General features: G+C 36.9%; 1 protein-coding gene and 1 long non-coding RNA gene across 5 annotated transcripts in view; one reads left to right on the top strand and one right to left on the bottom strand.

The window, feature by feature from the left end:
• Window positions 1-26,367, top strand: part of LOC113891754 — a 619,131-nt gene that overhangs the window by 476,014 nt on the left and 116,750 nt on the right. The window contains exons 1-2 of one of the 3 annotated variants that reach the window (XM_027540219.1): window positions 4,316-4,534; window positions 4,653-4,721. In XM_027540219.1, the coding sequence (XP_027396020.1) occupies window positions 4,698-4,721 (24 nt within the window). In that variant the 5' untranslated portion in view covers window positions 4,316-4,534; window positions 4,653-4,697. Of the gene's footprint in view, window positions 1-4,315; window positions 4,535-4,648; window positions 4,722-26,367 lie in introns of those variants that run through there. The other 2 variants (XM_027540227.1, XM_027540236.1) reach the window with 2 other exon arrangements.
• The window catches only part of LOC113891774, a 182,723-nt gene that overhangs the window by 88,202 nt on the left and 68,154 nt on the right, over window positions 1-26,367 (bottom strand). For both annotated transcript variants that reach the window (XR_003510882.1, XR_003510883.1), the window contains exon 2: window positions 11,739-11,811. This is a non-coding gene — a long non-coding RNA (uncharacterized LOC113891774). The remainder of the gene's footprint in view (window positions 1-11,738; window positions 11,812-26,367) is intronic.

Genomic DNA, 26,367 nt, shown 5'->3' with positions numbered 1-26,367 from the left:
GGTCATGTATGGATGTGAGAGTTGGACTATAAAGAAAGCTGAGTGCCGAAGAATTGATGCTTTTGAACTGTGGTGTTGGAGAAGACTCTTGAGAGTCCCCTTGGACTGCAAGGAGGTCCAATCAGTCCATCCTAAAGGAGATCAGTCCTGGGTGTTCAATGGAAGGACTGGAAGCTGAAACTCCAGTACTTTGGCCACCTGATGTGGAGAGCTGGCTCATTTGAATAGACTCTGATGCTGCAAAAGATTGAGGGCAGGAGGAGAAGGGGACAACAGAGGATGAGATGGCTGGATGGCACCACCAACTTGATGGACATGGGTTTGGGTGGACTCCGGGAGTTGGTGATGGACAGGGAGGCCTGGCATGCTGTGGTTCATGGGGTCGCAAAGAGTCAGACACGACAACTGAGCGACTGAACTGAACTGAAGGCTTCTTCCTTTAGTTCTTAAAATATGAAAACTTCTTCCCTAACACTGGCTTCTTGGAGGCTGCTGCTCCCAATAACTGCCCTCTTTCCTCCTTTCCCAACCAGTGTTGAAAAAATATTTTTTATACCTACTGCACCTCATTCTTCTCCTCCCATTCTCTTCTGAATCTCCATAGTCTGACTTTTTCCTCCACCCCAGTATTAAATTCCTTGGTCAAAGGTTAGCAATGACTTTCTTCCAGCCAACTCTTTTGTCCTTTTCTTAGATCAGCCTAATCAACTGCCTGCCTCATCTGACATTGCTGATTGGTCAGCCTGTCTTCGAAGCCACTGGGGTGTCCATGGTCTCGACCTGCCTCTGTGCCAGGTCTCTCCTCTAGCAGTGTTTCTTCCTCCTCCTAACTCAAATTGTGGGTATTCCCTGAGTTGCAAACCTTGTTGTTATTTCCTCACTGTACATGCAATGTTCCTTCAGACCATTCATCTATTCTGCTAGTTTCCATTGCCATTTCTATTCCAGTGGCTCTCAAGCCCGTATCTCCTGTCTTGACAGAAAGATTACGTTGGTACTCCCATCTCTCTCGAGCCATCTGTGAACTAAAAGTGAAGACAGTAGGCTGAAGACAGAGGATGCAGCTGATCGAGGGCAATACTTTGAGAATCACTAGCTTAGAACAATGATTCTCAAAACTTGGCTTCACTTTAGAATCACTAGGATAGCTTTTTAAAAACTCTGAATGCCCAATTCTTTCGACTGAAGCGACTTAGCAGAGAGTCGGACACGACTGAAGCGACTTAGCAGCAGCAGCCCAATTCTTTCAACCATCACTCACGTGTTTTCCAGAGTCCAACCCACCTGAGTTAATATTACTTGTCAACCTCTGATTTGAAGTATCCTTCTCAAAACTGAGGACCCAAAAATAAGTATGACCCTCCAGAGGTTCACCCAGTGTAAGCAGGATACAGGAAGGCTGCTCCTTGCTGGTGTTACGGCACCACTCAGTACCTGTCAGCAAGCAGAGGATCACCTCTGTTAACCAGGTCCCTGTTTCCCTTACACCACAAATGATGCCCAAGAACCAAACAGAAGAAAGGAAAGAGTTAGCCACTCAGTCCTGTCCAACTCTTTTTGACCCTACGGACTGTAGGCCACCAGGCTCCTATGTCCATGGAATTCTCCAGGCAGGAATACTGGAATGGGTAGCCATTCCCTTCTCCAGGGGATCTTCCTGACCCAGGGATCAAACCCAGGTCTCCTGTATTGCAGGCAGATTCTTTAACCACCAAACCTACGTTGTATCATATAATTCTACTTTTCTTGATTCACACACACACACATATACACACACAAAAAAAGAGAGAGAGAAGTATCATAGATTTTAAAACCAAGGTGTATGTAACATGGCAAAAGCAGAGTCAGAGAGAGGTTATTCCAACAGTGATGTTGTGGGTTAAGATGGAAGATCAGATCATCTTCAAAGCAGTTCTATTAATGCTTGTATGACCTGCTATAGACTAGACTAGTACATAGGTCTTTGGAGAGCAAGTGTAAAGATATAAAAGTGATGTTTCATGAATTTTATCTGGGATATTTTGAATAATAATATCACTGCTATAGCAAGTACAGCAAAGGTAACAGGGAAGACATTAATTTGTTTAAGTAAACAAAACTTATTTAGTGCTGTCAGTATGCCAGTATCGAGTGACAGTATCTACTGCTCTCACATACATATATTTATAGAATATGTGGGGCTCCTAGGTGATGCAATGGTAAAGAATTCACCTGCCAATGCAGGAGACGCAAGAAACAAGAGTTCAATCTCTGGGTCAGGAAGATCCCCTGGAAAAGGAAATGGCAACCCTCTCCAGTATTCTTGCCTGGAAAATACTATGGACAGAGGAGCCTAACATTGAGAGAGAAAAAGCTGCGAACACTGTCAAGTCATTCTACACAATAAAACTGTAGTTCAGTTTACGCTGTGACATTCAATAAAACAAATTCTATGGACTTAGGACATCAAGGCGAAATAGTGAGAAGTCATGTTTCTTGTCTGTTTGGGTGTGTTTTTTCACTTTTAAACAAGATCTTATAGAGGGATGGGAGTGGAATAAGAGAGTAAATCAGTTCAATCTTTCATAGCATATTTACATCACCAAAAATAATAACTTTAATTGTACAGGAATAGAAAAAATGTTTGAATATCCATCTTTGACAAGATTCAGGACTTTGATGTGAGGAAAAAAATAGAGACATTTAAGTTTAGATTTGGTGGTGGAATTTAAACCTCATGGCCATCAACATATCATAACGAATGTGACACTTGCATAATAGCATTTGTTTGAGCACTTTTAGAAAGAGCAGGGGGAGTCTTTGCAGTGCAGTAAAGGAGTTTAAATTTTTAAGGATGTTATCTTTTCAATGAGAAACAACACCTACTCAAAATAAGTTGGAGATTCATGTTCAGAATCTATGTTGTCAGTCTGATGTTCAGGAATGGTTACAGAAGGAAAGAGAATCTCAAGGTCACTGGGAATGATCGTTAGAGTATTCTTATAGGGCTTATCTGTGCTCACATGCCTAATTTTTTTCCAAGTGCAAAGAATGGCCACTTGCTTGAGACAGGCCCAGTGCCATCCTTTATTCAAGTTCCTTTATACTCCTCTTTTTAAAGAAGCTGTCAAGTTCTTTTTTTGCAGCTGACAGAAAAGGCCAAATCTGTGGTACAGGAAAGGAGGCGCAAAAAGAAACTTTTTTGTGTTGATGTTTTACTAAGTGAGCTAAGGAGAATTTTAGAATCATGTAATTTACTCTGGAGGCATTTACTGTACATAGCTATAGTGATGGTAATTTCTTTCATTGTTGAAGTGAAAAGATAACCATCAATCAGTTGTCAATTGGTCAATTGCAGAAGTGATGAAAAGAAACTGGTAGGAACAATCACTTCTGTGGCTACCTAGACCATTTGCAGGCTTAAGAAAAGTATGGGAACTGGATTGCATCTTAAAAAGGGATTGGACCAGATTTCTAAAAGGTTAATAGGCATAACTTCCTCGCATAGAATGGCTTTGCAGTTAAACATGATCAGGAAATGCATTTAAAAACAATGAACAGTTTAAATGACATGGGGTCAAAAAAGTTTAAAAAAATGTATTAAACTAGATATCAGGAAAGTAAGCCCCCAAATTTTGGAGTTCAGTGTGTTCTTAATGGAGGAAATAAATATAGTATATTAATAATCCAACACAAGTATTTTAATACAAATTAATGAAAATTATTTTGTACTCAGCCCTTAGCATCAATATGGGTTCTTTGAAATGAACTTTCCAGGTATTTATCATAAGAAATTGAAAGTCCAAGTTAATTTTAAACACTGTTATTAAGCAAATTTCTACAAATATTTTAATGTTTTAAACCTATGGAAGCTCATATAAAGGTTAAGATAGATTTAAAAATCATTAACTTGCATAAAAGGCAAATGGCACTTGGGATTTAGTGTTACAAGCAAGACTTCATTTTCATTTATCCTATTTACCTAAGAATAGCAATGTTACTGATTTATTCTGAAAGAGCTTCCCCCACACACAGTGATTTTTTTTTTTTTTACTGTGGTAGGTAATAAAAAGGATTACAGGCCCCCAGAAGGATGAGATATCATCAGTTTGTAATCCAGCCCATGGTTTCCTAGATACCGTATTGTCTATTCTGTTCCGCTATGTGAAAAATGTTGAATATCAACAATGGGTTTCAGTGCTGTATTGTTGAGTTTTGTATGAACTAATCTAGCTTCACTAAGGAAAAAAAAAAAAAAAGAAAGAAAAGAAAAGAAAGAAAGAAGAAAAAAAGAGGAAAAAAAAAGAACCACAGCTTTGGACAAAAGTCTATAGCCAGTGCATTTGAAACTCCCCTTGCACAAGGGCTGACTGTAGCTGGGGAAAGACAGTTTACTCATTTGCTCTCTCCTTTCATACAGTTAGCTGGCCCTCTTCTCAGGTGTAGATCACGTATTATCATTTCACCTGTTTTGATTCTCTGATGAGGCAAGTCCCAGGACTTATCAGCAGGGATAGGCCTCATTGCCAAGACAGCTCTGTTCAGTATTTGGAAGGTAAGCCATTTGCGCAACTTCTCTGCTGTAGTGTGCTGGCCTAGCTCTAGAACTTTTGCAGCATATCACTTATTTTTAACTTTCACTTTTTTCTTCTCTTTTCTTCTTTTGGAGAAAGAAAGCCTGACAGGTTTCTCCGGGAAAGTGACCATCCATGGAATGAATGAAATGTTCCCTTTCTATTCCTGTAAGTAATTGACTTGTAACTAAAAATTGAACTGGCTGCTATGTCAACTGCAATGTGAGCTGCTGCTGGCACAGGTGTTGCTTACTCTTTAGCCTGGAAAGAAAGGGGGCTTAACCTGTGATTAAATTTCAAGTCAATTGACCTCAACAAGATAGTACATAATTCTCACTTGCCTACTGAATGGCCTGAGTCTCATTTTGACCCTGATTCTGGCACCTGCTTTTTTAATGTTTGGTGTAGCTAAAGCTAGAGGTTGCTCTTTTGGTTATAAATAAAGTGGGAGGAGAACAGTTCTAAGCAAATAACAAATGATGGTCAGCCGATTAAGTCTTTAATCCAGTGCTCAATGTGTTCTATTTCTTTAATGAATTAACTGCAAGTCATGTAAATTATTATTCAAACTTTTGTTTTAAAAAGTATGGGTTCATGTATTTTACTTTATTACTAAACCATTTTATTACTAAAGACATACAGTAAATCCAAATCAGAGAATTACAAACAAGCAAAAGAGGTGAGAATTATGATGCTTTCAAATCCTTAAGTTTGATTACGTAACCTATCACAGGCTCTCTAAATAAGACTTGCACTTTAATGATTTTTTTAGCCCTAGGAATTAAATAGCAGCATTGTTTTTCCTAGAATTACCACAGTTATCCAAGTAGGAGAGGAGCGAGTTTCTGTAAATAAACAAAAGACTGTTGAACTTTAGCAAAATGACCCTATTTGAGTTCTTGGAGAAAAACCTCTATTTCCAAAAAGCAAAATAAAAATTAATGACATCTAAAATTACCATTTACACATGAAGCTATTCTCTATTTTTTGCAAAATGGTTGCACGCTAAGAACTGGTCTGTAAGAGGAGAACAGCCTGGACTGTTGTTTTTTCTTCCTCATTTCCTTTTTAACCTGAGAATTAGAAGAAAGTGCTGATGATGCTTGCTTAACCCTGCTTTTAGTGCCAGGCTGTGACCAGCTCTCTGTGAAACCATTTCTGACCCTCTGCTTGCAGTGTTGAGCCTGAATTTTTCCCCTTCCTTGCCCATCACTGTCAGTCAATTATAGGATTGAACTGAACCAGAAAATCTGGTACAGTCTGGTAATTAGTACAAAGGGTTTCCAGTCTAGTGTAAAGATGGGGATGCAAGAGCCCCAGCAGTCACAGAAATCGTTTTGATTGGCCGTGGACATTGCCTTTTAGTGCTGCTCGGTGACTTCCTAAAGATACTGCCTCCTACCCTACAGGTCTTCTCCTTTAAGTACATTATGGACCTTTTTTAAAGTCGAGTGTCTGTGTATGTGTGTGTGTTTCTTTTTTTAGATCCAACTTCTCCCATTTTTAGTCTGTCATTTTTGCCTATCAAACAGACACATTTTGACTTGCCCAACAAAGAACCAAGTTATCAACACTCACAGAAACTGACATTTTTAATTCAGGCTTCATTATGTCTTTGAATTATGACAGTGAAGTACAAAGACATTTTAAGAGTTTTTTCATTATTTTTTTTAAATCCAGCATTGGGATGTTTATCTTTCTTTAGTATTCATATTTCCTTTTCTACTTTTATTCTCAGTAATATATAATTAGCATTATCAAAACCATCAGCTATTATCCTTTATGACTTTTGACCTTTATTTTTTTAATATGTGTCAAGCTAGAGCACTCTCTAAAATAAGTAAAAACGCTTTCAGAGATTTTAATGAAATATTTTAGGGTTATAAAAACAATGAAATAATTTAAAACATGAATCTCTTTTAAATATCAATGTTACATGATAAATAACATTATATGATAAAATTATAGTGACAATAAATTTCAGAAAAAAATTATTTTGTAAAACAAACTTGTATTTGATGGTAAGTAAAATTTTATAATCTATATTTCATCACATCTTTAAACTACTACCATGGAGTTCTTGGCTTAATATCAATGCTATGTTTAGGTAAATCATGTATTTTTTTGCAGAAGCAAACATCCTCTTTGATTATAAATGAGAAAAACTCATTAGTCACATATTAAATGCAGCAAAAGTGTTTGGTAGCTTGTCAGTGTAAACAAATGCCTGCCTTCAAAAGATAGATATATGTATATGTAAGGGCAAATTTAATGTCTGACACCTTGTTGCAAAAGCAACAGTCCCTAATATGACAAAAGCAAAAGAAAAAAACAAGGTTTTTCATTTCCAAGAATGCTATCCTTAGCACAATCTGCATCAAGATTTTATTCATGATGCATGTGTGCTGTGAATCTTCTAAAGGCCCATTTACTTACCCACATCTTAATGTAGTTTTAAATATCTGTTTTATCCTACATACAATCTTAACAAAAGTAGTTATGTGACCATGTCTGGTACTGATTTTTACATGTCTGGCTTTGCTATTAAATTTCAAGAAGGTTAATATTGCTTTTGTAACCCCTGTCACAAGTAACGTATTTTCCCAGTAAACATGTCATAATTTTAAAGGCTGTTCAAGAAGCAGTACTTCTGTTGAAATAGTTTTGCATTCATTTTTCTATTTTTTTAACCATAATATAGTGTATGCTTTGAAAAGAATACGCATATTTATGTAATTAACACTTTTTGTTTTTAGTAAAACCTTGCTCATTAAAAATAAGAGAGTCTTAGAAACCATACAAATGGGCAACTTCTCAGTGACAATATTTGCATTCAAATTTAATCCACCATCATGTTGGTATCTTGAAATGTATCCATAAAATGACTGAGGGAAGGATACATTCTGGTAATATTTTTCTTATTTTTTAATCTAAAATATATGTTGAAATTCAAAAGGTGCTTGCCACATGTGGTATGGCAGTATTCTACATTCTGTAATAGCTAAATGCTGTGTGAGTCTGTATAACATTACAGGGGTTCACAGGCTTTAATATGGACACAAATATTCTTTTCTGCTTCAGTCTTACTTCAAGTGGTAGGAAAAAGGCTTGGGTAAAACTAAAGATTATCTAACATCATGATTTTCAAACTATGTTCCCTTGAGCTCTCGGGCTCTCTGGGGATACTTAGGGCCATGGAGGAAGGGAGGCCAAGTAGCCTCTTACCTCTTGCCTTTATCTGCTGTGACTGTTAGAGTTCCATGTAAGATGGGATAACCATGCTGGAAGGAAGAAGTAAATATCTTATGGATAAAGAAACGTTATCCATAAGATAACCAGGGTTTACTTAATGTACCACTCCGAGTCAGTAACAATATCAATTTTTTGGCACAATTTCTTGTGCCTTAGTCCTAAACTCACTCTACTAAACCACAATAAACTTTCCCTACACATCTACAGATCTTTTTGCATAGTCATCCTAAACAATATTACTAAAAACACACACTAAGAGATCCATAAGTCAATGTTCAAAACCAAGATACTTACTGAGAATACAGCATCCAGATATGTAATACAACTGAGTAAAGGTTGTAGCCCCAAATCATGCCCTTTATTTGGCAATAACATTAAATTTTTGGTTCATTATTATAGCCCTTAGGTAAAATACTGATTCATCTATTTTTAGTAAAGTAATATTTGGGGAGTATTTTTAAACTTTTAATTGTGATTTAAAAAAACAGAACATAAAATTAACCATCTTAACTATTTTTATGTGTAAAATTCAGTACTGTTAATTGTATTCACATTTTGTGCTTAAGGGTATCGTGTACAGTGAAAGAAATTAGAACTTAAATTCAAAAGATAATTAAAGAAAGTAAAGCTGAATGAAGATGCTACTTTTCCCAAACTGTGTTTTATGGAATAGTCTTTCTATAAGATGTGCCAAGTAAAAGAGGAACATAGTCAAATAATCTTTAAAATGTAGCATGTTATATCCTGCTCTAAGAAATTTACAGTGACAATTTGGACCTGAAAAACTCTGAGAAATCATATTGTAAATATCTCTTTGAACTTTGTATAATATAGAGTATCCTAAACAATTTTTTTCATAGACTTTCCTCACCTATTTTGCATTTTAAAAATCTATCTATTCTTCAGAGCTAACGTTTTGTTAAATACGTTTTGGGAAATTCTCTATAGAACTTTTGCAGATTAAAGAAAATAAAATTAAAGAAAACATAATGTTTATGTTATTTATGTTAACTGGTTCTGTATCTACCCATCCTTTATCCTCAATTTTTTGGACAGGATATTAATAGACATCCCATTAATTCAATCACTCAACAAATATGTAGGCACAATACTAAATGCCAGGAGTATAGTAGTGAGGAAATCAACTGGGGCCCATGATCTTACAGAGCTTCAGGAAAAAAAATCACCCGAAGTGCTCTAGTGTCTAAAAAAGAAAAGCAAATAGAAGAAGCACAAGCAATTTTAGCTCTCTCTGGCACTCACATCTGGTTATTTTTGTTTTCCCTAATTCTAAAATGAGAGAAGAGGGAAAGGAAAAAAGAAAAGCAGAATATCAATCTGTTTACAATCTGTTCTTTGAATAGAGATATGCCATATTCTCCTGAGGTCTACTTATGCATCAATTAGATCTATGATAATTCTCTAATAATCCAAAGATGGGCTTCCATTGTTTATAACAAGGGAGATGGGTAGGAATGGAAAGAAAGAAAAGAAAGCAAAGGAGGAAGGAGGGAAGAACTGCCGAAAGGAAGGGAGGGAAGAGGATGGGGGGAGAAAGAAAATGCAACACAGTGTTTTCTGCTCTTTCCTCCTATTGTAACTGCTTAGTTATTAATGTTACCTTCTATATAAGATAATTCTTTTTCAAGTGTAAGCTAAAGACCTTGCTTGTTCAACAACAGGCTGCATGTCATCACTGTCTTTCTAATAATTCAGGAATATCCCTCCATCAGATTCAAGCCCTACTTCTGTTAGGAAATATTTTCTTTAATTAACTCTACTAGCTCAGGCTCTGACCTCTATACTGGGGAATCTGTGTCTTCATCTGAGCAGATGTCTCCTAAGCAAAGGAAAAGACAGGCCCGTGGGTTCAGCTAGTACATTATTCTCTAGAACTATCCCAGCCCAAGAATGCCTACACAAAAATGTTAGACATAGTCCTACCAAAAGATGTTCTTGAAAGGTTTAGGAAGAGCCTTGCCTTCTTACTGGATGGTTTCCTCAGGTCTGTTTTCTTGAGTAGAAGTCAATGACCTGAGGGGTAGCTCCTGTATATGCTACTTGAAAGTAAATATTGTAGATTACTGGTCTTTGATCATAGAAATTTAGGAAGAAGGAAAGGCTGCAAAATTTATAAGAGAAAAATAAAAAAGCTTACAACTAAGAGAGAAAAAAGGAAGACCTATGGTTTATTGGCTACATTTGCCATCACTGATGTGCCACAGGTGATTCTGTAAATTGGTTCTGAGCTGCATTCTCTAGGAAATCACAACTTCATTTTGTTCTTTCCCTCCAACTCCTCCCAGCAATTCCTTCAATGGAAATAATGTGAGATAATATCATTGTCAGAATACTATGAGGAAAGGACTTAGTAAAGAATTTGGGATTTTCAAGTTTAAAATTAAGAGCTGTGTTAGTCTGGTTTCTTGTTCTAGTTAGCTGGGAATCAATTTTCTAATTCATTCTCCTCTCTGTCATTTGCCTGTTGATAATATGCTAGGCCACTGCACTATTTGTCCTGTTTTATTCCTTTTAATTAACTTTTAAAAATCAATTATGATTACTTGCATGGATTTCTATTCTCTCTTCTCATCAAATTTGTTTGGCTTATTTTTTATTTACACACCACTACCCACTGCTGTGAATTAACAATAACAAAAAATCTGCACTCCTCCCTTCTACCTCTTGAACTGGAGAAACAGTTAGCTAATAAGAGGCTAAATGAGCCTTAGAGTATAGAGAAGCAGGAATCCTTAAATTATTTAAATTGAAAAATGGCTGGTTTTACAATCAGAAAAACTCAAGTGGACTGTAAGCCCTACTTGATTGTCCCCCCCTTATCTGGATGATCTTGTAATGACAGCTGGAGTTATCTACCATCAGCATCACTGTCCACAAAAGCGTCTCCTCTCTCTGCTCCACTCTGCAGCAGCCCTGGGGAGCTGGAGTTGTTTCAGGGGAGAGGGTCCTAGAGGACTGGAAACTGTATTAAAATGCAAAGCTGTCTCTAGTGACAATAAAAGCTCAGTAAACAGTGACAGATCTTTAGACTAGAAAACTGAGATTTCATACAGTGCCACCAATAGCCTAGGGTCAGTGTAAAATAAAAAGCAATGTGAAATAAAGAGCAGAGTAAAATAAAGACTAAGAGCTGGAAGGAAAGGAAAATACCATGTTTCAATGTTAGCAGTGCAACAAATGCCGTGTGTCAGACCAGGCCTTGCAGATTTCTGTCTCAGGAAGCAACCCAGTCAAATGTATTGTGGGAAGTCAGGATAGTGTCTGCTTTGAAAGATTAGGGAAGTACCCCCCAAACATTCCTGATTTTCTCTCCATAAGCAAGTTTTTCTTGAGCTGTACCCATGAATTTTCTGAAACTTTTTGTTGCTAATAGTATTAGTAGTAATAAGATGGTAACAGCAATCTATCACACTTTTTGAAAGTCCTTCACTTCATTTGCCATACTGCCACAAGGAATCAAATCTTCAACATATATTTTATGTTACTTGCCCAATTTAATCGATTGCATTATAAAATAAAATCAAATTTATTTGACATTGTGTCCATTTAACTCAAAGGACTCCACATAATATTACTCACTAATAAGTTGAGAAGCTGAAAATTAAGATGCCAAAGTATAATTAAGTCATTTGTTACAAACAAGGAAAATTAAAAACATGATTCAAGTGATTTCAATTTGAGAATGCTAAGCTTTTCAAAAATCCCTCTTTATCTTGCATTCAAATTCCTTACTAGAAAAAAAATTAAGCACAAAAGTAATAAATAATACTTTAAATAGCTCAGTACTCATAAAAATCAAAGTACTCATAAAAATCAAAGTTCCCTGTGATTTGAAAACTTTCTCAGGAGAGATTTATTAATATTATCATCACCACCATGACAACCACCTACAGCCACTTATTGAGTGCTTACCATATTTCTCCCCAGCCCTTCTTTCTCCTCCAAGCCTCATGTTTAAGCTCATTTTCCCTTCTGCTCAGGAACCCTGAAAAGCAAAAAAAAAGCAAAAAACAACAACAACAAAGTGTTGATCTAAATTACCTAACTGACAATTTCTCTCTTTATTCAACTAGCAAGTTCAGCTAACAAATGAAAAAGCTGAACGGAGTACCCCATTCCTTCATGTTCAGCAGAAAATATTAAAATTACTGGTCAGATCACAATTACTCAAATTATCAGAGGAACCCCCTAAGTATGTAATACTTTTGTCCTTATTTTTCCTAAAAATATTTTGTTTACATTTGACCTGTTTATATACTGATTTTTGTGATGATAAAGCCTGGTAGAGTTACTTAAGATGTTTTTTCCATTTTCAGTTCAAAGATGCCTTAAGGTGTGACCTTGTACACCAGCTTCCTTCCCCAATGTAAGAAAACAAGATCCTCTCTGTCCCCAAAAACAAGACTGGGCACTGGAACACAGAGAGGCCCCTTTGTCCAGCTCCCTCCACCACCCCCATTAATATGCACTGCTGCAAATGAGGCCCAGTGAGGAACGCTTTTGACTTAGGAGATTGGATTTTTTGCAAAACCCCAATCTTTGTTCCACAAGGACACATGTCAAATGACAGTCCCCCATAGTAATTGTAACTCCACCATGTTCTCCCATTCAGGATACTGTTCTGGTGTGCAAGTGAGTGAAAACAACGCTGTTACAAGGATAACCTTGAGTTTTCTGGAATTAATTCTTAAACCCGAAAACTTATCATTTCACGTTTCTTGTAACATATCTCAATCACAGCAGATCATGACACACACACCAAAGTCTTGTGGACAGTGGGGCTGAAAATACCCATTTAGCACAACTAACAGCCAAACAAGAAGAGCTAATAAATGAGGAGATCCTTTGATCCCTAGAGCTAACCAGAGATGCAAGAGAGCACTCTGAACTACCACTGCCTCTTAAGAAACTTTCTGTAAATGATAGGATCAAATCCTACTGCTCTGCTCCTTCCAGCCTGGTACCTTTCATACCAAGTTGGCTCAACAGCCTTAATTTTATGAGGCGGGGCAGGACAGAGGGTGTTTACATTAAACTAGATTTTAAATAACTGTGTGTGTGTGTGTGTGTGTGTGTGTGTGTGTGTGTGTGTGTGTTGCTTAGTTGCTCAGTCGTGTCTGACTCTTTTCGATCCCATGGACAGTAGCTCACTAGGCTCCTCTGTCCATAGAATTCTCCAGGCAAGAATACTGGAGTGGGTTGCCATTTACTTTTACAGCAAATAACCTTAAGATACCAAAATATTCTTAATAGTATGAAATTAATTCTATGCCCTGTGACTCAATTTCTTTTTATTAACTGCATTTTTGGCATGGGTTAACTTGGACTTTACATTGAAAAACAAAATTAATTTTGAAATTTTCAGTGCTCAAAAGTGCAATGACTTTCTGGAGAGCTTTTAAAAAGACAATTAAAATCAGACTCTCTGAGAATGGGACCAAGTCATCGGTAGTTTTTAAAGCTCCACAGATGATTCCAAGGTGTAACCAAGATTAAGACCCACTGGTCTAAGGCGGGGGAAAAGGGCAGGAGAGGGAAGTTAGTACAGGGCAATCTTGAGAAACTGTGGTCATGCAATTATAATTGGTGTTATTTAGATTTGTCAACCTGATATTCTTAAAGCTGCCAATGACATTGGAGAGATGGGCCTAAGATGTTCCCCAACGGCAATCATCTGCTGTCTCCCTGTGCCTCTATCCTTGGAGCCTCATATCCCTGGGAGCCAGGGCAAAAAGAAGTGCTGACTTCTGCATAGCTGCAGAATTCTCTTAAAATAGATTCATTAAAATCTTTCTCTACTTCTTTCTCTTTAGAGGCAGGTAGAAGTAGATAGTCCTATACCTACTACAGACTTCCTCAGAATACACAGATTCAGACTAGAGTGAAAAATATATATATATATATGGTATATCTATTGCAAGCAAGGTGCTAACTTAACCTGTACTACCACCTCATGAGTCAGATATTAGATGTGCCTCCATTTTACAGGTGAAGATACTGAGAAAAAGCAACATAAGAAGGCTGCTCAAGGTCATACAGCTAAAACGTGTCTAAATCTGGACTTTTTACTACTCTAAGACAGATGGAAAACTGACCAAAGGTCACCCCAGCCATTCATGGACAGCTGTCTGTGTCAAAGCAATTCTTCATTCTTTAGGTAGAGAATCAAATTAGTATGCTAATTGTGTTCTTTGCTAGTATGTGTAAGCAAACATTATACTCACAGACATAGAAAAAAATCTTAGTATTCAGACACCATTATGGTATATTTGTCCTCTTTTGAAACATCATCACTAGTTCTCATAACCAATTTAAGTCTATTGGAGTTTCTTTGATTAAAAAAATGTTTGAAATAGCTAAGAGAACCCAGCATATGCATCTAAGCTCAAGCTTACATGGAACCTTTGAAAACAGTGTATGACTCCTTTATATAACCTTTTTTTTTTTTTTTTTTTGATTTGTGCTTAGTCGCTCAGTCATGTTTGACTCTGCAACACCACGGACTGTAGCCTGACAGGCTCCTCTGTCCATAGGATTTTCCAAGTAAGAATACTGGAGTCAGTTGCCATTTCCTCTTCCAAGGGGATCTTCCCGACCCAGGGATTGAACCCTAGTCTCTTGTCTCTCCTTCACTGGCAGGTGGATTCTTTACCATCATGCTAACTTTTTTTGATACTGAACTTTTAAATTTTTATTGGGGTATAGCTAACTTACAATGTTGTATTAGTTTCAGGTGTACACCAACGTGAATCAGATATACATATACAAATATCCACTGTTTTTTAAGATTCTTTTCCCATATAGGCCATTACAGAGTCGAGTTCCCCGTGCTATACCGAAGGTCCTTATTAGTTAACTATTTTATATATAGTAGTACAGTAGGCACCCAATATGCTACTGGAGATCAGTGGCACTGACTCGATGTACGTGAGTCTGAGTGAACTCCAGGAGTTGGTGATGGACAGGGAGGCCCTAGATTCATGGGGTCGCAAAGAGTCGGACACGACTGAGTGACTGAACTGAATTGAACATACATGTTAATTCCAATCTCCCAATTTATCACCCCACCACCCCAGAGTAAATGGAAATCTTGAATTCACGGTGCTAGAAGAGAAAAAAAAAAAAAATACATCTTGTACGGTCTCCCTGTGAAGTCCTACTTTGTGAGCATAACTGGGATTTGGCGTCAACCCCAAACAGCTGGAGCCATCTGTTTCCTATTTTGTAAACTTTTACTCAACCAGAAATCACTAGCTACCTAAAGAAACAGCCTAAGGTAAAACTTGCCCTTTATTCAAGCACTGCCTTGAGTAAATTGTGTCTACTATGTGCTAGGCACTGTTGCTCTAGCTATTTCATTTTTACCCCTTTCCCAACTTACTAGCTCTCCTGTCCCTCTTCTTCTCACACTCCCAAAGGCCTTTTCTCTGTCCTTCTACACCTCGGAGCCAAAACCTGCTCCTCAATTTTTCATTTATATGAAGGCAGAAGTACTTGATAACAGCTAACAATAATTATGATTTCCAAGGTGATGTGCATTTTCACAGTGATCAAATTCTTTATTCTAAAAGGGCAATGGTCTTCTAATTTCCAAGCAATGGTTCCCTGGAGATTGATGAAGCTTGCTCTGATCTTGTCACTTCATGGCAGCCTATGGCTCTCCTGAGGTCAAGTCCATGCCTTTCCAAGTTTTTATCCCAAGTATTTGGCACAGTGACAAACATATCTGGCACTCAATAATGAAGGAAGCTCTGGCCTGAGGCAAGCAAGTTACAATAACAAGTTGCTGACACGAATGAACGAGAAGGTGCTGGGTTAGTTTTGAGCCAAAATACCATCAGGAGAGGCCAGGTAGAATAATAAGAGGAGATAACCCAGAGCCATCATTTGAACTCTCCTAGAAGCCTGTGTTAGTTTTGAGAGATTCCTGGGAGTTCCCGTTAGCTCTAGGATCTACAGATCTGGTTTTACTTAGAAGCTCTGCTACTTTTCAATTTGTTGAATGGAACTGGGATAACAAGTAACTGAATTATTTTCAAAAAATCAATACTGAGCATCTGCTATGAGCCAGGAATGCTGCTAGGCATTGCAGATACAGCAGCATAAAATCTAGCTCCTGCCCTCATAAAGCTAATATTCTACTTAAAGAGTCTGGTGTGAAAGCATTAATTACATAATTTAGTATTTAACTGGAGTCATATTCAGCACTACAAAGGAAAATTGCAGGGTGCTAAGAAAGCATATAACAGAGGGACATGATCTAATACAGAAGATGAGACAAAGCTTCTCAGAAAAAAAAAAAAAGTCATTTAAGCTGATTCCTGAAAGATAAGGAATTAGGAAAGGAATTAGGTGGGTAGAGTAGACATTTCTAATAAGCACCTTTACCATGTGATATACTAGATTCACTAGAGCTAATCCTGAGAACTGTCTCAACTCCTTTTCTTGATGTTGTTCATGAAGTAAAACTTTTGAGACCTTTGCAACAAGTTAGCCTATTCAAGGCTCTGAATTCAGACAAAAGGAAACACTGGCATAGAAAAAGAAATCATTTCCATACAGTCAACAACTTGCTGAGGCACACACAAGTATACTGGGATCCCATCCATGACTGCTCTTCTGTGCTCTCACCTAGGTTATTAGCATGAACGCCCATTTGACTTACCCCATCAGCAGGCCAGCAGCTCAAATTCTAAAATTACCATAGACTAGACTTTCGATACGGTTCTATCCAAAAACCTTGGGCAAAAGAAAAGGAATTAGGAAAAAGGAAATGAGACAAGGCCCTGAAGACCTCAGAGAGAGTCTGATCTGTGTAAGGGGTATTTTAACCATTCCACTCACCCTTCTTTTAATACGGAGCCAATTCTTTGTAAGTTTGCAAAAAGACATTTCCAAGCTCATCATGCTATTTTATACATCACCTTTCCTTGGCCCTTGGTGCCCTTCTTCAGCTAATTAAATTCTTGTTCCTAAACTTTAACCTCTGGTATTTTATCTTCTTACCTTACTGTCCCAATCGAGATCTCCCTTTTTTGTGCTTTCACAGAAAGCTGTACTTTAATACCTCATCAGTTATAATAACTGATTTACTTATCTGACTCATCTATTTCTTGTGGGAGTAAGTTCCTTAAGGGCAAAGCTCATTTTTAATCATTTTTATATCCCTAGTTTCTAGCAGAGTACTACTTTAAAAATCCACTGAATGAATTAATGCTCACGTATGATACTTTTCTTAGCCTCTAGACAGACACGGAGGTTTAGATTTTATATATCTAGTAAATGGACACAGAAGCCTGGCGTGCTGCAGTCCATGGGGTCTCAAAGAGTCGGACACGACTGAGTGACTGTGAAATGAACTGAACTATCTAGTAAATAAGTCTTGTTTTGTACATAGGAAATTTTTTGACTCATACCAGCCTGAAATTCTCCATTTAAAGATAAGTCTGCTGTGATTATCTTAACAAGGCTGTTGTTCTATAGTCTTCCTTTGAAAACATCTTAAGAACTAAGTAGACCAGTATACATGGCCCCACTGACTAATAGATCAGTCAAAAACATGATTAGTTTTGATGTTCAACACTGAATAAGATTCAACCATATGCATGCTGCTGCTGCTGCTGCTGCTGCTGCGTCACTTCAGTCGTGTCCGACTCTGTGTGACCCCATAGACAGCAGCCACCAGGCTCCTCCATCCATGGGATTTTCCAGGCAAAGTACTGGAGTGGGGTGCCACTGCCTTCTCCGAACCATATGCATAAGTCTGATCTTTTAGATAGTGCATTTTAAATAACTTCCATGTTTCATATTCCAAGCTAGAAGCAAGGGAAGAATAAACTATGCCTAGCAAGATACTTATCAAGTAGTAAATACTTAAATATTTAATGAGAAAAAGAAAAGATATTAATAAAGGAATAACTAGATACAAGTATAAATATAGCACAATCCACAGGAATCAAGTTATAAATTAGAATAAGAAACTTATCATTGTCCAAAATGACTAAGCCATCAAACATAAAAAAATAAAAGCTATTGGAGAGTCACATGGAATCAAAATAGAATCAAAACATCATTCAAATATTGAAAAAGAGTATGTCTGAAAAAAAAAAATACTAACCTGGAGGAGGCAAAATTTGGTAAATGAGGACAATATATTATAAACTCTAAAGAAATCCCCATACCACCCAATCTTTCTTCTCACACCCATCCTCCTCCCCATCCACCCCAACACGCACAATCACCATCCTCAGGTACACACATCATGGTTGTCTTGTCTATCTTCTCTTCCTAAAATAACTTTGATCTGCAAAAGAGGAAGTCAGAGATGATAGCAGGATAAAAGAAAGTTTCCTCCAGCTAAAATTCTCCTCTTCCAGTTCTGCCTATTATTCTTCAAGAAAATGTGAAAGTAAAAGTTGCTCAGTCATGTCCAACTCTTTGTGACTCCATGGACTATAGTCCATGGAATTCTCCAAGCCAGAATACTGGAGTGGGTAGCCATTCCCTTCTCCAGGAGGATCTTCCCAACCCAGGGATCGAACCCAGGTGTCCCACATTGCAGGCAGATTCTTTACTAGCTGAAGCCTTTACCACCAGGGAAGCCGAAGAATACTGGAGTGGGTAGCCTATTCCTTCTCCAGTGGATCTTCCTGACCCAGGAATCAAACTGGGGCCTCCTGCATTGCAGGCAGATTCTTTACCAACTGAGCCACTAGGGAAGCACCATTATTCTTCAAAGACTGGCATAATTGCCACCTCTTCTATGAAAACCTTTTTTGATCTACTATATAGCCCCCTAACTAATTGCCTCCTTCCTCTGCACTATCACCACAAGTTACCTCTTCCCCTCTTTTGCAATTATTTTATTAAAATCTTTTATTGCAGTTGCTTCCATCTGTCCTTCCTCTAGGACAGCAGCTTTGAAAGAGGTGCTGGGTCTCATTTACCTTTATATTCTGTTCTCCCTCCCTCTGTTCTTCATCCCTAACCCAGAATCTGGCAAAAAGTAGGAACTCAGAAAATGTTGTATGGAAAGGAAGAAAAAAGAAAAAAAGGAAGTTTATTTCTGATGAAAAAAGCCATTTGTCTTTCTTCAAAATATTTTGTCTTTTCAAATTCAGGGGCAGCCTTTTATTCCCGAGGTGTTAGGGCATGTGCCCTTAAACACCTTACTTTGGCAAAGAGCCCAAATTCCATTTCCAACCAGCTGAGTCATTTTCAGTTTCTTTGTAGTTCATTCATGCTTTCCGCCTTCATTGACACATTAACATTTCATGGTGAGTGGGTCCTGTTCAGCTGGCAGCCCCTCAGCCCCACACCTCTAAGCTGTACTCACTTCACTAGTTCCCAATTGCCTGCCTCTTGGGAAGCTCTCTGTCATCAGCATCACCTAGCTGGCAGAGTTGTCTGTCTGCTGTTGTCACACCTAAGTTATGATACTGAACAACATGAAGCAAACTCGGAGACTGAGAGACCTCTGTTAGAGGCTATTTTCTCTCATATGTTTTTTTCAAAAGCACCTAGTTTAAGAAAATAAGAGAAATACAAATAATTAAAGAACTGGATAGGTCTAATATCAGCTTAATTTGGTATCTTGTTAAAACCTCTCATGTTTATTCTTCTCAAATACCTATACTCTGTACCTCCATGTCGTCTGCAACAGGGACACTCAGTGAGTTTCTAGCTTGATCTTATTTTGTAGGTAATAAATTTAATATCTTAACCTCAAAAACAGTAATACTCCATGAACAAATTTAGTAACTAAAAATCTAGCATCTCTAAAGCATGGCATACAAAGGTTTCTGCTCATTGACTTCCAAAAGGAAATCATACATGCATACACATATAAATATCTGTTACAAGGTTAGCATTTCAGGATTGACTTTCATGCCTTAGGCCCTTAGTAGGTGTTCAATAACTCCCCACAGAGACACTGATTCGTTTTAGTAGCTTCCTGTTATTTCCAAAGAAACAGTATTTTCCAGACTTTTCTGATCAACAAATGAAATGTACATTTTTTTAAAAGCTGTAGAAATAGAATAATTCATATTGCAAGGTTATTTATGACCAGCCAGACCCTCATCTTGCTCTACGGGTCTCTGATAATCACCTATTTCAGAAGCCATTAGCCTTCTGTGTGTTGTTAAGCACTCTTCACTGTAACGTGTCTATGCCTTTGTATTCTAGGGGGAGGAATGGTGTGTACTCAAGTAACAGACCTCTGTTGACCAAGTAAGAAAGTCTTTGATACACAAATAGTACATTAAACTGCTTTTATTTGTTATTGTTGAAATTAAACAGTTTGTGGAATCCCTGCCCAAGTATGGGAACTTACAAAACCTTTGAGAATATGTACATTAATTCAAATTTTTAATGTTACTCAAACACAGACTTATAAGGAAAATGCACACTGAAAGGATGTAACAGTCAAAGCTTAGGCACTTATAGGAGGACAGCAGGAGCTGGATTTAACAATGATTTTAGAACCACTGTTTTTTAAAAAGGAGGCGAAATATTGCTTTTACTGTTTTCAGATAATAATGACTGTTGTTGCAAATTATAAAATTTAATTAGCTATATAAATGCCAGAGGAACAAATAGTGTGCTATTGTCTTGATATCTTTCCAGAAATTAGTCTTTTAAAATAAATTTGCCATATTAATCATCTAAAAATATTTTTGATCACTGAATTAATAGTTTGCAGCCTGTTTTCAGGTACTCATTGCCATAGGTGATTGCTTCTTAATTACTACATGGGTTCTTTCTATTCACTCATATTAATTCATGTTTTCTGGCACAGTCCCAAAAGGCAGCCTTGCCCTATATCTTCTAATTACTTCTATAATTGAATTTGCCCACTTTTTCTAACCTATTTTTTAAACTGACTGTGTTTGTTCATGGTTTATTGTGTCTTTTTTGTGTCAGTTCTCTGCAAGCAGAATGTACATTGATTCTTTCCTCGTTTCTCATTAATTTTCAAGAGCTTTGCTGCATGTCTGTTTTTTCAGTCTGTCAGACCTATTGCTGAACCAAAAAAATAAAAAGACTCTTATTATTAAAGGTTAGGTAAAATAGACTGAAGTTAATTAATTCATTAGTAACTCTGAGCCAATTACTGAAGCCTTCTCTTATTTATATACTTGTTAACAAGACAGAAATGAGAAAGGCCAATTACAGGCACATGTCCTTCAGAAGTTCAGCAAACCCAGAGCTTATGCATTTATCAATAGTCATCCAAAAAATATTCAGTTAATCTATTATATATGTGAAACTACATTAAAAATTTTTTGACTAACATTCTATTCCATTCTGTTGATAAATTCTAACATGTTTTTGCCCCCATCCAGATATCTTTAATCTGTCTAAATTCTTCTAAAATTATCTCAGTGTATTACTTAGCCTTACAGCAATTACAAAAATAGAAAAAAAAATATTTTCTGGTTTGCAGCATTTTCTTCTTTATAAGCTTTTAACTGATAAAAGCTCAAATAACTGATTAGCAGATTCAGTATACTAGAACTCTTTAAATATATTCCACTTGATTTTTATTATGTCAGAACTTTACAACATGCAGAAAGGCAGTTTTTCCCAGATTTTTCCTGGTGACCAGTATAAAAAAATTTAACTTGTTCATCCATACAAACTACCTTCACAGTACATACTATAACCATTACTTCCCCTTCCTTACCTCAGAAATATTTTAATTTAAATGGATTTAGGAGGGAAGGGGGGTGATCAGTGGTTGATTAGTTTTTTTATACATTTATATTCTCTTTATAGGTTTGTGTCACCATGGGACCAACAAATCAACAGAATGAATTGACATTAGTGTCTCAATACACTGACTGGTTGTTTGGTGGAATTAAAACTTGAGGCTTTTTTTTCCCTCAGTTTTTTCTTACTTTTGAAATATTGTATAGACATGGTTTTCCATAGTCAAGTGATGCCAGGGTTACTGCTCCCTTAGTTTTCCCACAGTTCCAAATGTATTCAAACTTAATCGATTATTTGATAACATGGTAAGAACAGTCACAGTATTACAAAATAAGAAAGAATCTCAGCAGATGGTTAGTTCAGGTCTTCTATTCTTAGAAGACCAAAGAATAAAATTTTATAAAAGGTAGTATGCCTTTCTTGATACTTTCTACATCTGAAGTTAATACTTTCTTGCCTCTAAATTTTCCTATCCTCTTATTTATAACCATTTTATGAAGTTTTTCACTTTTTATGGTGCATTATAATAACTTGTATCTTTTTTTCTGCTGAATTGTTACTTAATTGAGGAAGAAACTGTGTTTTATGCATTTTGTAGTCCTAACACTTAGCACAATGCCTGGCAAATAGTAGGCCTTCAATAAATACATACCAACAGAATTAGGAATGAGGAGTCCATAATCTCCTTTTAATGTGTTCGTTGTCTAACCTCCCTCACTGTCTGAGCTAAAGAGTCTCCTGCTTGAAATCAATTAGTGTATCTTGGTTTTATGTGGTAACTACAGTAAATGGATAACAAATGTTCCATTATTAATTCAGTATGTAAGCGTCTCTGCTCAAGATTAAAAATCTATAGTAATTTTTCCTCAGATGAACTGTTTCTCATTCCTTTAATTACTATCTGACTAATTTTTTATGACTTTACCGGCCTCGAGTTTGTTACTTTGGGCCAAGACCACACAGGCCCTTGTTAACACTCTTCCCAATTCCATGTGCGGTGTGGTCTCGGTATCTTCATCAACACCTATGTGGAACAGAAATTAGATTTCCCAGATTCCTTTACCTTCTTCTACCCATAAGTTCTCCAAACCCCTGCGGCAGTGACTGGTTTTCCTTCTGTTGCTTTTTTTAAATATTGTCCTTGCCTCTCTTTTCTTTTTACCCTTTCTTCCTTCCTTCGTCTCTTTCCCTGACCTCCCTCCTTTTCTTTCCTATTTTTTTTAATAAGGTATCTCATTGCTCTATCTCCTAATAACAGCATTTTTTATGTTTATGATGATTTTCCAGTGTATGAGCTCTTTTCACAGGTATCACCTTATTTAATTCCTACAGGCTATTATGCAGATAAGGAAACTAAAATTCAAAGAGGTGAAGGGACTTGCTCAAGGCCACACAGCTAGTTAGAACTTCGGGTTTTAAATTCCTGATTTGTCTGCCAGTGAGTACAAAATCCTGAAGGCCCCTTTCCTTAGATAGTTCTTTATGTGAGGAAACTATCAAACAATTGGATTTGCAGCCAACTAAATGATTTTTCCAGTAATTATACAGATCACTCTAAGGGGAAAAAATGTCACCTAGTAGTTTAGGGGGCGTATATCATGTGAAAACGCATATTCTGACTCAGTAGGTCTGCATTTCTAATGAGTTGTCTGGTGGTCTGGGGGCCGAGACTTCAGTCCACGGACCTCACTTGAAGTAGTTAGTCTAGTCACAGAGTGAGGCTCTGGAGTTGGAGGGACTTGATTCAAGTCCTGGCTTTTCTATTTACTGTAATCTGGGGCAAGCTACTTAGTCCCTCTGACCCTCAATTTCTTCATCCTTAAATGAGGATAGTAATATGTATCTTGCTGAAAGCCAAGGGAACTGACTTTCAATGAACTGGCCTGCTTCCTCTCCATACTACCACCTGATCAATCTTCCTAAGGTCTCCCTCTACTCAGACACTTCCCAGGGAGCCTCACCGCCTGGTGAATTACATACAAACTTCTCCCCTCGAGGCTCAAACCTTCAAAAATATTATAGCCAAAGTTGCCTTTCTAATTTTATCCCTCCTTACTTCTTACTCACACCTTGTATGTCACCAACACATTAGATTTCTATTTTTTCTTCTTGATTCAATTTTGTTCCACTCAGCCTTCATCACATCTCTTTCATTCTTCCTTTTAGTCCCTTTTCCCATCCAGGCTCTTAATGGGAGTGCTTTCCTGCTCTCCATCTCCTCTCATTCCTAACTCCCACACAGAGCTAGATAGGCATGTCTGGATCTGAATTCTTCTAACACTCTGTTTATATCTTGGTTGGTTGGTTTTGTATCCTTTCTTATGTCTTAGTTATTTCTACAATTATATCATATCCTATTAGACTCTAAGTTCCTTGAGGATGGGATCCAGTATTGTCCAGACATCAAGGAACATAACTTTGGGGTGCACAGAGCTGGGTGCATATCTCATGAGGCTCCACCATTTACCAGAATAAGTCTCCTAACCTGTCTTAGCTCCATTTTTCTCATCTTTATTTTTGTTTTCTCATCTTTAAAGTATGTGCCAATAATTACCAAACTTGCAGAGTTACCGGGGAGAAATGCTGTATGTATAAAATACCTCACACAGTATCCAGCACATAATAAGAGCTCATGTCAGTGAAACTGAATAGATTAGAACTGACCATGTAATCCCAACAGAACTCAGACATTTATCCTAGCGTCTGAACAACTGGACCCAAGCCCAGGCTTCCAATCTGTGTGAACATTTTAACATTTTCTTTTCTGGCTATGTTTATGTAAGTGTTAAGTCTTATCAGAATGTTCCATATTCAGCCTTCTTCGAATGAAACTACATTTGTTGATCTAGCACCCAGTGAGTATAGTTTAAAGTGATATTAGAAGGCAACACAGTATAGTTAAAAAAAAGTATATGGTTTCTAGTTAAACCTGAGTTTGAATCTAAACTGCTACTCTTCCAACTTTCTAATCTCTCAGAACTATAACAATCTCAGAAGTTGGATCTAGGATGTTTTCACTTTCTTCTTTGTATTTGTCTATATTTTCAGATTTTTAAAATAAAATGCATATTATTTCTATAGCCTAGATACATTATTATTACCATGAGTGACAGCAATAACTTTGAATGTTCCAAATCTCACTTTTGTAAATTACATTTATACTTATATTTTTACATGTGTGTGTGTGTGTGTGTGTGTGTGTGTGTATATATATATATTTTTTTTTTTTTTTTTTTGCTTCACTGTTCGGGGCCTTTGTGAATTTAAATGTTTTACTTATTTCAGTAATTGCTAAGGAGTAGTACATTCTTTTCATAATCTTATAAACTAATTTTAAAAACAATTAAATCTATCAATAAACTATATTGCCATTCAGTTTAGGATTTGGGGGAGGACAAATAATATTACATTTTGTCAGTGCAACCAGATTTCATTCAATACCTGGATATAATATGAGAGACAGAAATCAAGTTCGATCTAAACTTGAAGGCAGTCAAACAAATAGACTCACAGACATATAGAGGACAGATCTGTAGTTCTTAAAGGCCAGAGGGGATGAATTGGGAATTTGGGACTAGTAGATGCAAACTATTACATGGAGAATGGATAAACAGCAAGGTCTCACTGTACAGTACAGGCAACTATTCAATATCTTGTGATAAACCATAATGGAAAAAAAGAATGCATATATGTGTAACTGAGTCACTTGCTGTACAGCAGAAATTAAACAATACTAAAAATCAACTATACCTAGATAAAATAAATTTTTAAAATAAATAAACTTAAGACAGTCAACGCCAAAGTCACAGCCACAGTCAGTATGCTGTTTTGTTAATGTGAGTAAAGATGGCTTAAAAAAAAAAAAAAATAGAACATGGGGCAAACCTTGTTTTAATCATGGAGTATATGGAAAGAGAATTAAATGTCTATATTAAAACCTATTCTTTCAGACCACCAATAACATTTTCCCTCGGCCTCAAGAGACACTCACAAAACAATGGCCCACAGTGCTTTTTAGGACAAGAACTGCAGTTGTGTACTGTGCGTGCATAGTCCTACGCAGGAGGAAGGCAATGTTTAAAGCTGCTGTCGCCTCCTGGAAAAAAAAAAAAAGAAAACTGGGACTCTGAGTCAAGTACGTATGCATTTTCTGTTTTTCTGTCCTGTGGGTCTTTATTGCTAAAAATATTTTTATGAAGTTGTTCTGTGCTTCTTTAAGCTTCGTGTGGTCTTGTTTGCTTGTTCTCAAATCTCAAACCACGACATAGTTATGAAACATCTTGAGTTATTAAAAGTAGAGAAAACTGTACTTTGTTTGTGAACTGAACAGCAGGCCAAGCAATGGCTTCATAAAGTAAAATCTTATATGAAAAAATGTTCTTTTTTCATTATAAGCTAAAAGGATGACAAACTGAGACATACTCCATCAAACAGTTAAGAGCATGGCCTTCAATTTAGACCCACCTGAATGTGAGCCCTGGCTCTACTGCTGGCTAACCATGTGATCTCTGACAACTTAACCTCATTAAGTCTATCTCCTCTTCTGTAGTGTGGGGAGTATATCATAGTCCTCAGAGTTAAGGCGCATATTCTTTCACATTTTAACATCTCTGATATAAGAATGCATCTTAAAACTGATGATATGTCTTGGTTTAAATAGTAAAGCTTTTTTCTTACTAGTAAATAAATTGTGGAATTTATAATCTATGACATGTGAGATTTGGTTAAATAATATATACTTTATGGAGTTGTTCTGAGATAGAAGTAAAATAATGATATAAAACCTAGACCCTGACCCATAGAAAACTCTAAGTAATATCTATTAATG

The sequence above is a fragment of the Bos indicus x Bos taurus genome, chromosome 1, assembly GCF_003369695.1.
Source record: "Bos indicus x Bos taurus breed Angus x Brahman F1 hybrid chromosome 1, Bos_hybrid_MaternalHap_v2.0, whole genome shotgun sequence".
NCBI classification, from domain to species: domain Eukaryota; kingdom Metazoa; phylum Chordata; class Mammalia; order Artiodactyla; family Bovidae; genus Bos; species Bos indicus x Bos taurus.
Note: the sequence above shows the minus strand (reverse complement) of the source record. Positions and strands in the feature narration are given on the sequence as shown.